The 9,637-nt window shown below is 41.1% G+C and overlaps 1 protein-coding gene across 1 annotated transcript in view; it reads right to left on the reverse strand.

Annotated features, from left to right (window-relative positions):
• Nucleotides 1-1,776: 1,776 nt before the first annotated feature.
• The window catches only part of cdc42ep1b (CDC42 effector protein (Rho GTPase binding) 1b), a 19,587-nt gene continuing 11,726 nt past the window's right edge, over nucleotides 1,777-9,637 (reverse strand). Inside the window, exons 2-4 of the mRNA XM_015037694.1 lie at nucleotides 7,778-8,245; nucleotides 6,420-6,971; nucleotides 1,777-2,846 (exon numbers count right to left, since the gene is read on the reverse strand). Of these exons, the coding sequence (XP_014893180.1) occupies nucleotides 2,254-2,846; nucleotides 6,420-6,873 (1,047 nt within the window). The 5' untranslated portion in view covers nucleotides 6,874-6,971; nucleotides 7,778-8,245 and the 3' untranslated portion in view covers nucleotides 1,777-2,253. The remainder of the gene's footprint in view (nucleotides 2,847-6,419; nucleotides 6,972-7,777; nucleotides 8,246-9,637) is intronic.

Consider the following 9,637-nt stretch of genomic DNA (forward strand, 5'->3'; position numbering starts at 1 on the left):
GATTATAATAAGAGTAACTAATAAGATATGGTTATTATAAAATTATAAATGAATGCAGCGTTCGAGTCGAGCACATATGGAGATGCAGAATCAACGGAGGGCTGCGTGATGATACCCCGGGACGATGAGACTGCTCGCTGCACAGGAAAGGAACAAGATCCGTTTACCCACAACTCGGGATTCTGATTCGACTGCGGCCCCAAACTCAACCCAAAAGATTACAACAAAGCTGCAGTGGACATGGGGAATAGACAAAGATCGCATATGGATAAAGAACTGAGTTCATTGAGGATTCTCACCAGTTCAACTTTGGATCTATTCTAAAAGGATTCTGCCAAGACAAAGACAGGACTCCATCCATGGGCGTTAAAGTTTTCTGCTGCCAAGGAATGTCTGTGCATCTGGGTTCGAGTGAAACTACCTCCCCCAAAGCTTCTATTTAGAGTAAGACACAGTGTAGGATTTAGAATTAGGTGAAATTTCTAAATTTTCTTAAATCTATTGATTACTTAATCCTTTGTTAATTGCTGTATGTCTTTTCTCTCCTGCTAAAGCTTGCTAATAAAATACTAAAGTCTAATTGATGTTGTGGACAGTTAAATTAATTGAGTCAACTAAAGGTTAATTCTTCTGATTAATGTGAAATCAATGTTAATGGTCCTAGTAAATTAGGGTGGCTTCATACGTTCTTTAGTTCAGATAAATAATGACCCTGGGACTTATTCCTAGTCTCTAGTGCACGTTAATAACAGGGAAAGAGCTGCCGTGAACAGACATGGTTTATGAGCTCGGATACCGGCGGGGCTACTCCGATGTCTGAATCATGGACTGAAGCGGGTCATGACGTCTGGATGAAGGTAGTTAGAGCTTAGACTAATCTTTCTCGCTCCCAGCTTAAACAAAAGTTCTCTACATTCTTATTTGCAGTAATACCCACGAATTAGAGGCTTTTCGGACCCGTGAGATGGAGAGCTGGTCAGTAGTCAGTCCGCTGGAGTTTGGGAGGAGTTAGGGGCGTGGCTGAGTACTGTGGATTAACATGACGAAGAACACATTAACACCACCAGCAAAATTTTGGAGATTTAAGGCATCATTACTTAAAGATGTTACCAGGTTCCTCATTAGGGAGTAGACTGATTTTTGAAAAATTTAAAATCAGCCTAATGTTTCTTCTTATTCCTCTGAGTGGCAGAGGCACCAGACAGAAACCTCCCAAAAAGTCCCAAAAATGTTAACAGGATTTTAAAAAAACTTCCAGAGGCAATGCAGGCGAATGCTAAGGGCGCCAGCAGTCGAGGGGGCGCTGTAAAAAGGGGCAAAAAAAGTAACTTTAACTATTGTTTTTAAAACTTACAGGTAGTATAATCTCCTAATATTAGGAATTTAGGATTAGTTTCCCTTAAGGGAAACTAACTTAAGATGGTTAGTTAAGTTTCCCTTAAGGGGGTTTCCTTAAGGGAAACTAACCCCCTTAACTAACCCCACTGTAAATTAACTTTTTACAGTGTAAACACATTATATATTTCTTATATACATCATATCTTAGACCTGTCCAGGGCGACCCCGCCTCTCGCCCGGAATGTTAGCGGGAGATAGGCACCAGCAACCCTCCTGACCCCACTAGGGACAAGGGTGTTAGAAAATGGATGGATGGATCATATCTTACTATACATACAGAAGTGTATGGGGCGTGTTTTGTCCTGTGCCCGGTGAGCCTTCCTTACTTCATACACCATTTAAACAAAGCTGACCTAATATTAGTGATTTCAAGCTGAGTAGAGAAATACATTTCAATTTATTCAATGATAAACCAATAAAATATTACAATAACAGCTCTGTTTACAAATTAGATTGTTAAATGTGTTCATTAAATCATGGAAGAGCAGAACGTCCATATTTCCTAAATATACACTTTACAACAAGCTAAAACAGAGTGTGTTTGTTATCACTGGATAAATGTACAAAAGTGTTATTTATAAAGTGTACATATCATTATGAACATAAAAACATTGATCTTATACAGGTTTTTCAAACCACTTGCAAACACTTAGAATCAAAAGTGTTTTCTGACCTTTGTACTTTCATAGTGTTAGCTGATATATCACAACTACAGGGAAAGAAAAAACAGATGGGCAAAAGTTAAGACTAATAAGGAATGTTAAAGTGAAGGGACAACCAGAGTCCAAGACCAGAAACAATCTCCCATTTCTGACTGAAGATGAATCCAGATGTTTAGAAAGTTGTTCTTAATGTCTACACTTTGATCTCTTCTTCCTCCTCAGATAAACCATGTGGTGTTTTCTGGCTCGTCCTCGTTCCTCTGGTGAAGGATCCTCCACCATAATGTCTAGCGAGAACATCAGCCGCCCTCTGGAACCTCTCCGCTTCGATGGACGATTCCTCTTTGTGAGAAGAACAGGAAGTGACATCATTTGTCCTCACAGACCCCCAGTCCTCCTTTTGCTCCCTCCAGGTAGACATAACTCTCCCGTTTACTTTGGACCTAAAAGACGCGCTGCACTGTGACGGGTTGGGGGAACTCGCTGTCGGGGTCTGAACAGGCGTCTCTGTCAGAGAGCTGGTGTCACCTCTATCCTCTTCCTCCTCTTCCTCACCTACTTCCTGACTGTGATTGGATACCTGTAGAGAGCTGGGGTTGTCAATCAAAGCCAGCACTTCTGTCATTAGAGAAGGTCCGAGGTCGACGGTGAAGGAGGCCAGGGAGTCGGAGCGAGTCAACGCGCCGCAGCCGTTGTCTGCTGGAGACGTTCTCCACACGTCGCCATCTTGAATCTGTCTTTCAAGTCGAGAGACTCGAGGCAGAGTCAGGAATCCAGACTGGACACCTGGAGAGAGAAAATGAAAGCAAACTCAGGTTTAAGTTTGTATTTAGGTAAAGTGATTTTTTTTTATGCAAACAAACTCAGCTTAAAGAAAACATGTGTAGTAGTGTCAGGTTGGTTTATATCTTATTTCTCTAACCAGATCCAGTTTGTCTGTGCTAAAGGTAACTCTTCCTCCTGCAACATGAGTTAATTATTGACAACCACAGAGTTTACTGCTCGGGCCAATTCACCTTCACACCTGTCTTTTTATATAAGACATAAAAAATGTTCACATCTTTGGACCCAAGACAACTTAGAAAGTCACATATGATGGATGGCATTAATTTAAGACAAATAACTGGGTGTCACAGTGGGACAACATGAATAAACACACCATTTGGCATCTTTAATAACATTGAATGGTTGGTGCTGAGATAGAAAACAATCATTTTTGTAAGTAGTTAAATGGTGTCTGATGATGTGTTGACCTCTAGCCTCCAGTGAACCTTTGGTATTTGTCTTCAGTCATCAAACATGAAAGTTTCAAAACAACCTTTTATGACTTAGTTCTCATTATTCTTCCCAAAAGCGTTGTAGAAAACTTCCAGACTTGATTGTCTTATTTTCTTATGATCAGTTTGTCCACACATTCACTAAACAAGAGAGATTATATTTCTGCAGTTTTAGAGTAGCTATATATTCTTTTTGTCATAAGTCTGTGAATTTAAAAAGCTCTATTTAATTCTAAAGAACATAATTATAGAGCACATATACTGTATTTTAGTCAAGAAACAAAGTACAGTACTCCTGCTTTAAATATCAGAAAACTAATAATTAACCCATTAGGCATCAGGACAAGCTTACCAGTTTAAAAAAGTTATTTCTAAGCTACATATTTACTTTTTTTAAAAAAAAAAATCCTGTTAAAATTTTTGGGACACCTTTTTTCTAAACAATGACTGAAAATGGAAGTCAACTCATTCATAAGTCTACCAGAAGATTGTCTGAAAACTGAAATTGAAAATTGGACTAAATTTAATGTGTTTTTATTACATTAGTAGTATATATCCTGTTAAATGAAACATTTATTTAATAGGGAGGCATTAAACACCACCTCTAACAAAGTGTACATTGTTATAGTGTTAGTGCAAACATGCAGTCTTTAGAGGAACCATTGAGACTAAAGGCTTCTTTCACTCCAGTTCAGTTCATTTTGGGGTAGCAGCTTTAGTAGATCGCCTCCTCTGGCTGGAAGAGTTTCAAGTTTAAGTTTATGCAAGCTGGGTGGAGAACCATGTCTGACTTCCTGTTAAAGCTGGATAGTAGTGAGTTTCATGTTTTGTGTTGTTTGTGTTTATAGGTGCAGATTGGTGATCTGCACCTATAAACAAGAATAAATGTGACATCCATTAACATTAAGAACAGCACACTCTTTCCAGACATTTGCTGTACGTTGTTGATCTTTTAAAATAGAAAAAGAAACTATTTGGGATTTTGCTCAGCAGTGCAGCTATCTGACCAGAAGGTGGCGCTATAAACCAAGAGTTTAGATGTTTCCCACCGTGTCATCCTGACGGGTCTAAACTCGCAGGTTTCAACGTCACAACTGTCTGGTCATAACTAATAAACATTTCAGATAGATATCACACTACTTAAAGAGAGTAGGAAACAATAACTGTATGAAGGAAATCTCAAATTACCAAATTCACATAAATGCCATCAAATAATAATGTCACATATGAACAGATAGAGCTAAATATGGGCGTAAATAAAACACAGTAATTATAAAACATAAAAAAAACCACAATTATCCCCAAGATCTCTGCCTCTCTCTGTCCGACCAATCGGGCAAATTCCTTTTGAGTTGGATAAGAAGCTGGGAAAGGGGGCGAGGGGATTTCCATTCCCTGCACACAGCTGGCTGACAGGCTCTGATTGGAGAGCAAATGCAACAAATGTTGGGTTTGTGCTCATTTTCTCATGCCCACACACAAAAACACGGGAGATGTCAGGAAAAACCCGGTGAGTTTCTCTCCGCTCAGCGGAACGGTGTTTGTGTTTGTCGGCCTAATCGTGTGCAGGTGTTGCCAAGGTGAATCCAGATGAGTCAGAAGAAGCTGGGATGTTTGCTGGTCGTCTTGGAGGAATGAGGGGGAAAGATATAAAACAAAACAGGGGACGGGGGTTTCATCTCATCTGTTTGTGTCTCATGACTTTTATGGCTTTGTTTGCTCCAAGGAGGTGATGACTTAGATTTGCTCTGTGTTAAATCACTTATATAATCTCACACGTTCAGTACTTTAAAAAAATATTCATACCGCTTTGGCTTTTTCACATTTTCTCCAATGAAATCTACAGGCTATTAGCTGCAAATTGTGTCACCAACTCAAAAAACACTTATTTATGCAGTAAGAGGAAAATACAAGGTTTTATATGAATAAAAACATTAAAAGTGTGGCTTGCAATTTAGAAAAGTTCAAAACAGCATCCCAAGTTCTCACAGAGAATGACTTCATCCAGAAATTTCCTGCGACTGACTGCTAACTTTTCGAGATATGGCTGTGAACCTAAACTTCCAGGTGTGAGAAGGAGAAAATTAATCAGAGAAGCAGCAAAGAGGTCCATGGTAGATGTGAATTCGCTGACAGTGTAGCAAATAAAGTAAACATGTAGAGGATGATGACCTGGTGATCTGAAACAAAAATAGAACCATGTGAACTACATGAAAAACACTGAAACTGAACCTCTCCCTGAACACACTATTCTGATACTGAAATTTGGAAATGGCAGCATCATGCTTCAGCTTTTCATTAGCAGGTCCCTGGTGGTTGATGGAAAACGGATGGAGCTAAATATAAAGAAATGCTGGAAGAAAACCTGTTGGAGGCTGAAAAAGACTTAAGACTGAGACGAAGGTTCACCTTCCAGCTGCACACCGATCCTAACGAGAGCCATGTGTTAGATTGGCCTAGCCAAAGTTCAGACCTAAATCCAACGGATATTTGGTGGCAAGACTTGAAAATTGCTATTCAAAGATTGTCTTCATCCAACCGGACTGAGCAAAGATTCAGTGAAAACATTCAAGTGGTGTGAATACTTTTGTGAGTTATATGTCTTTTTAGCATCTCTGTGTTTTTCTTGTACATTTTTTGCACAATGTTTCATCAGTTGCTTTCACAAGAAGCATTGCTGCCTTTCAGAGAATCAGTTGTTCATTGTTATTGTCTCTGTCTTTAATAACTAACACCTGTAGGTTGTAATCCCTGCTGAAGAAAATGTCAAACGTCCTGCTGAAAGTTGATGCCGACTTAAGACCATAAAAGGTTTGGCCTGACTTGCTCTGACAGTGTTCATAATCTGACCAATCACGTTCTTTCACTTACCTCTGGTGGCCCACTTCATTAATCTTGATTTATTTGTTATAAAATAATCTGTGACACTGAGGATCATGCTTCATCGTCTACTAAAACTATCATGTTTGAGTATGATCTCAACCTTTAAAGCATCTCTGCTCACTTTTAATGAAGATAATCCCCCCCTGTAAGATCCTTAACACCAATCCCATGCTGGCACAGATTATCTGTCTTATCTCACCATATGTGCAGAAGGAGTCATCCGCTGAGCCCATGGAGTTGGGGAACAGCGCCCTCTGCAGGCACCCGTTCACAGAGTCTATGTTCAGCTGAGGCAAGGAGATGGCGTTTTTAATGATGGGTGAGATGTCCGGCGGTGGGGACGACAGGTCCCGGGAGCCGCCCCGGGGCCGCGGCACAGAGGTCCTCCGCACGTGGCGGAAGGTCCGCGTGAAGAAGCCGGTGGACTTGGAGCTGCTCGACGAGTCCGGGCTCCCCGGCTCCCGGATGCCGCCGTAGTTGCTGAGGAAGGACGTGTCACCGAACACGTCGCCGCCGCGGCCCACGTGCATGGTGTGTCGGAAGTCCCCCAGCGGGGGGCTGATCATGTCCACCGAGAGGTCGCTCTTGAAGCGACGTTTCCCCTGAGAGCCAGACACCAGGCCTTTGATTCCTGGCAGCTTTCCCAGACTCATGGTGGAAGGAAAATGTTGCGTGATGTCCCTTTTAAAATGACTGATTATGTCTTGAGTTTGAGTTCATGTCAGTCAAGTTCAGAAAATCTTTGGCTCCACTGTAAAACCAGAGAAAGAAACCAAATCAGTCAAGGACAGAAAGCATAAATGTTCAGCTGTTCAAGTAATAAATCCATTCTTCATACATTCACTGCGCTTCCCGCTGCTTCTCTTTATGATCCACACTGTGGGATGCCAGCACAGCCACTCTGTCTGCTTATATGCTTTTCTCTCTTCCCTGCACATCTTTCCCAAACAACCGAACTCCCTTTTCTGCTGCTCAGCAGCAGCTTTCAGTCACGACAGCAAAACAAAGAGGAGAAATTACAAGGCCACGCTGGGTCTCCTCTGGTTACCACAGTCCGTGCGGTTGGAGAGTTGTGGTCCGTCAGGGCACCGGGTATATTTGGTTCAGTGGATGGCTGCCCAGACATACACAATCCAACCGCATGTGTACATACACCAAAAGCTTGCTGTGCGATGAAGGCAATAAAGAAAGACTTGCGTTTTCTCCTAATTCTATATTTTGTAGACATCGGGAACTGAACTGATCTCAGTTGGAGTTTGCCGCCTTAAGAGGATCACCTCCCCAGGAAACCGTGCAAAGCTACAACGTGCGCGGCCTTTTACCCAAACCTACGAAACTTTCTTGTGGTTAAACTTCATCTTCAGGAGACGGCCAAGTTTTTTGCTGAAATTTAAGCAACACTTAAGAGGAACAGTAAATCTTACAAAGTGCAATGCATTTTTGTCTCCTTACCCCTATTCTTACTAACCTACAAACACTTTATACGTTGTTTCTTTCCTTGGACAATTACAGCATACTTGAAATTTCCTTCAAACAAAGAAATGAATAGTTCCTTACTGTAAGTGAGGCCTAATCACAAAGTCCAGCAAGACCTTCAGTGTCTTTCTGTCAGGCCAAGGTGAAAAGGCAGGGGTCCGTAATCACATGCTGAAAAGGTTTATCCATGTGTGTGGCACCATGCGGTCCGTCAGGACATCCTGTCGCTTCCCTTCTCAGTTCACTGCTTCCTCTGCACCAAAGATCCAAGTCCGCGCCGAATCCAAACCGTCACAGAAGAATTTGGACGCGCCGTCGTAAAGCCTTTAAATCCAGGAACTGTTTTGTCTGCATCGTCCTGGAAGAACGGCAAAACTCCCCCCAGGATTGTTCGATGGCCTGGATTAGCTGCTAATCCTCTCTGTGTGTCTCCCCTCCCTGCCCAGACTCCCTCGATCGGTGGCTGCCTTCTTCAATCCACTTAGTCCCTCAGCGTTTTCCAGGTGGCGGCGGGGGGCCTCTGTTTTCATTTAGTTCACATTAGGAAGGCTAAAGACCAGAGAGAGAAAAGGAGAGAGCAGTCAGTGGTTTATCAGGGCAAAGATGAGGAGCATTCAGACGAACTTAAAAACATTAGGAAACTTTGGTCTGACTGAGGCTTTTTCACTGTAAACAAACCTGACAGTGTAAGAGGCTTAAGTTGGGGTCTCTTGCCAGATTTCATGTTACATAGTTTACAATTAGGCTTATTTAACCAGTGAGAGAGATGGTCAGCACAAACGTTACTTGACACAACACCTTTTGAGTTTACCTATAAGGACTCACTTCTTCCTGATGTACATTTTGAATTGTTCTGTTTATACAACCCGAAAGCCCTACTGTTTTGTTCTTCCTGGATGTTTTTCCTGCCCGCTGGAGAAATGAAAATAAGGAAACGGTGCAAAGCTCCAAACATGTGACCTGTCCAGGACACGGCCAGAGTTGGATTAGCGTCGCAGGGTGCTGGAGTTTACAACTCGCTCGATCTTTAAATTGTGATGTAACAACTTTTCAATCCTCTTGCAGGACTTTTAACTAATCTGCTTTTTCTATTGTTTCAGGGACGTCCCTATGACTTTAAGTATACTATTGGTAAAGGAGAAGTTGCAACACATTACATATTGACACCCAACACTTAATGGTCTGCTGCATCATTGTAGAAGTTCCTAAGCAGAGATGCACCAAAGAAATTAATTTTTTGACTTGAATCTGCTCATTTCCAGCTGAAAACTCAATGCTTAAATTGTCCTCCGATCAGTAAACACAACATCTATAAGCGCTGCTCACAAATAGTGATCTCAGCAACCCTCTTTAATGTGAAGTGAAATGATTATGGTGTGAAATCAAAGGTTGCTATTTCCAGTACAGTAAAATGTTCAAACATCTGAGAAGTAAGAAGATATTCAATAGCAAACTGTTTTCTGCCCAATGTTTACCCAAATTTAAACTTCTGTCGACATTATGACAGACATTTGCAGTTTGGAGGAAAGTCTGTTCTCGCGGCACATAGAATAGATGGAGCACCGTTCAGACCAGGCTGTGTTGCTTGCCAAGACGTTTGATTTCAGAGCATATAAGAGACAATCAAGGAGCCACTGAAATGCAATAATTGATTAAATTATTTTGTATGATAATTAAATAAATATACCATAAAATCAACTGATTACAGAGTGAATATATGCATCTGCTGCTTCACATACATACAGGCTACATCCGGCCTCATATGATGGAATAAAAAGAGAAGTAGAGACTAGAGGTCATTCATAGCAATTATATATATATATATATATATATATATATATATATATATATATATATATATATATATATATATATATATATATATACACACACACACACACACACATACATACATCAGGGGAGTCAGAAGTAGTTGGTATA

This window comes from Poecilia latipinna, unplaced genomic scaffold (assembly GCF_001443285.1).
Source record: "Poecilia latipinna isolate Pla-1442-1.1 unplaced genomic scaffold, P_latipinna-1.0 Scaffold417, whole genome shotgun sequence".
Lineage (NCBI taxonomy): Eukaryota > Metazoa > Chordata > Actinopteri > Cyprinodontiformes > Poeciliidae > Poecilia > Poecilia latipinna.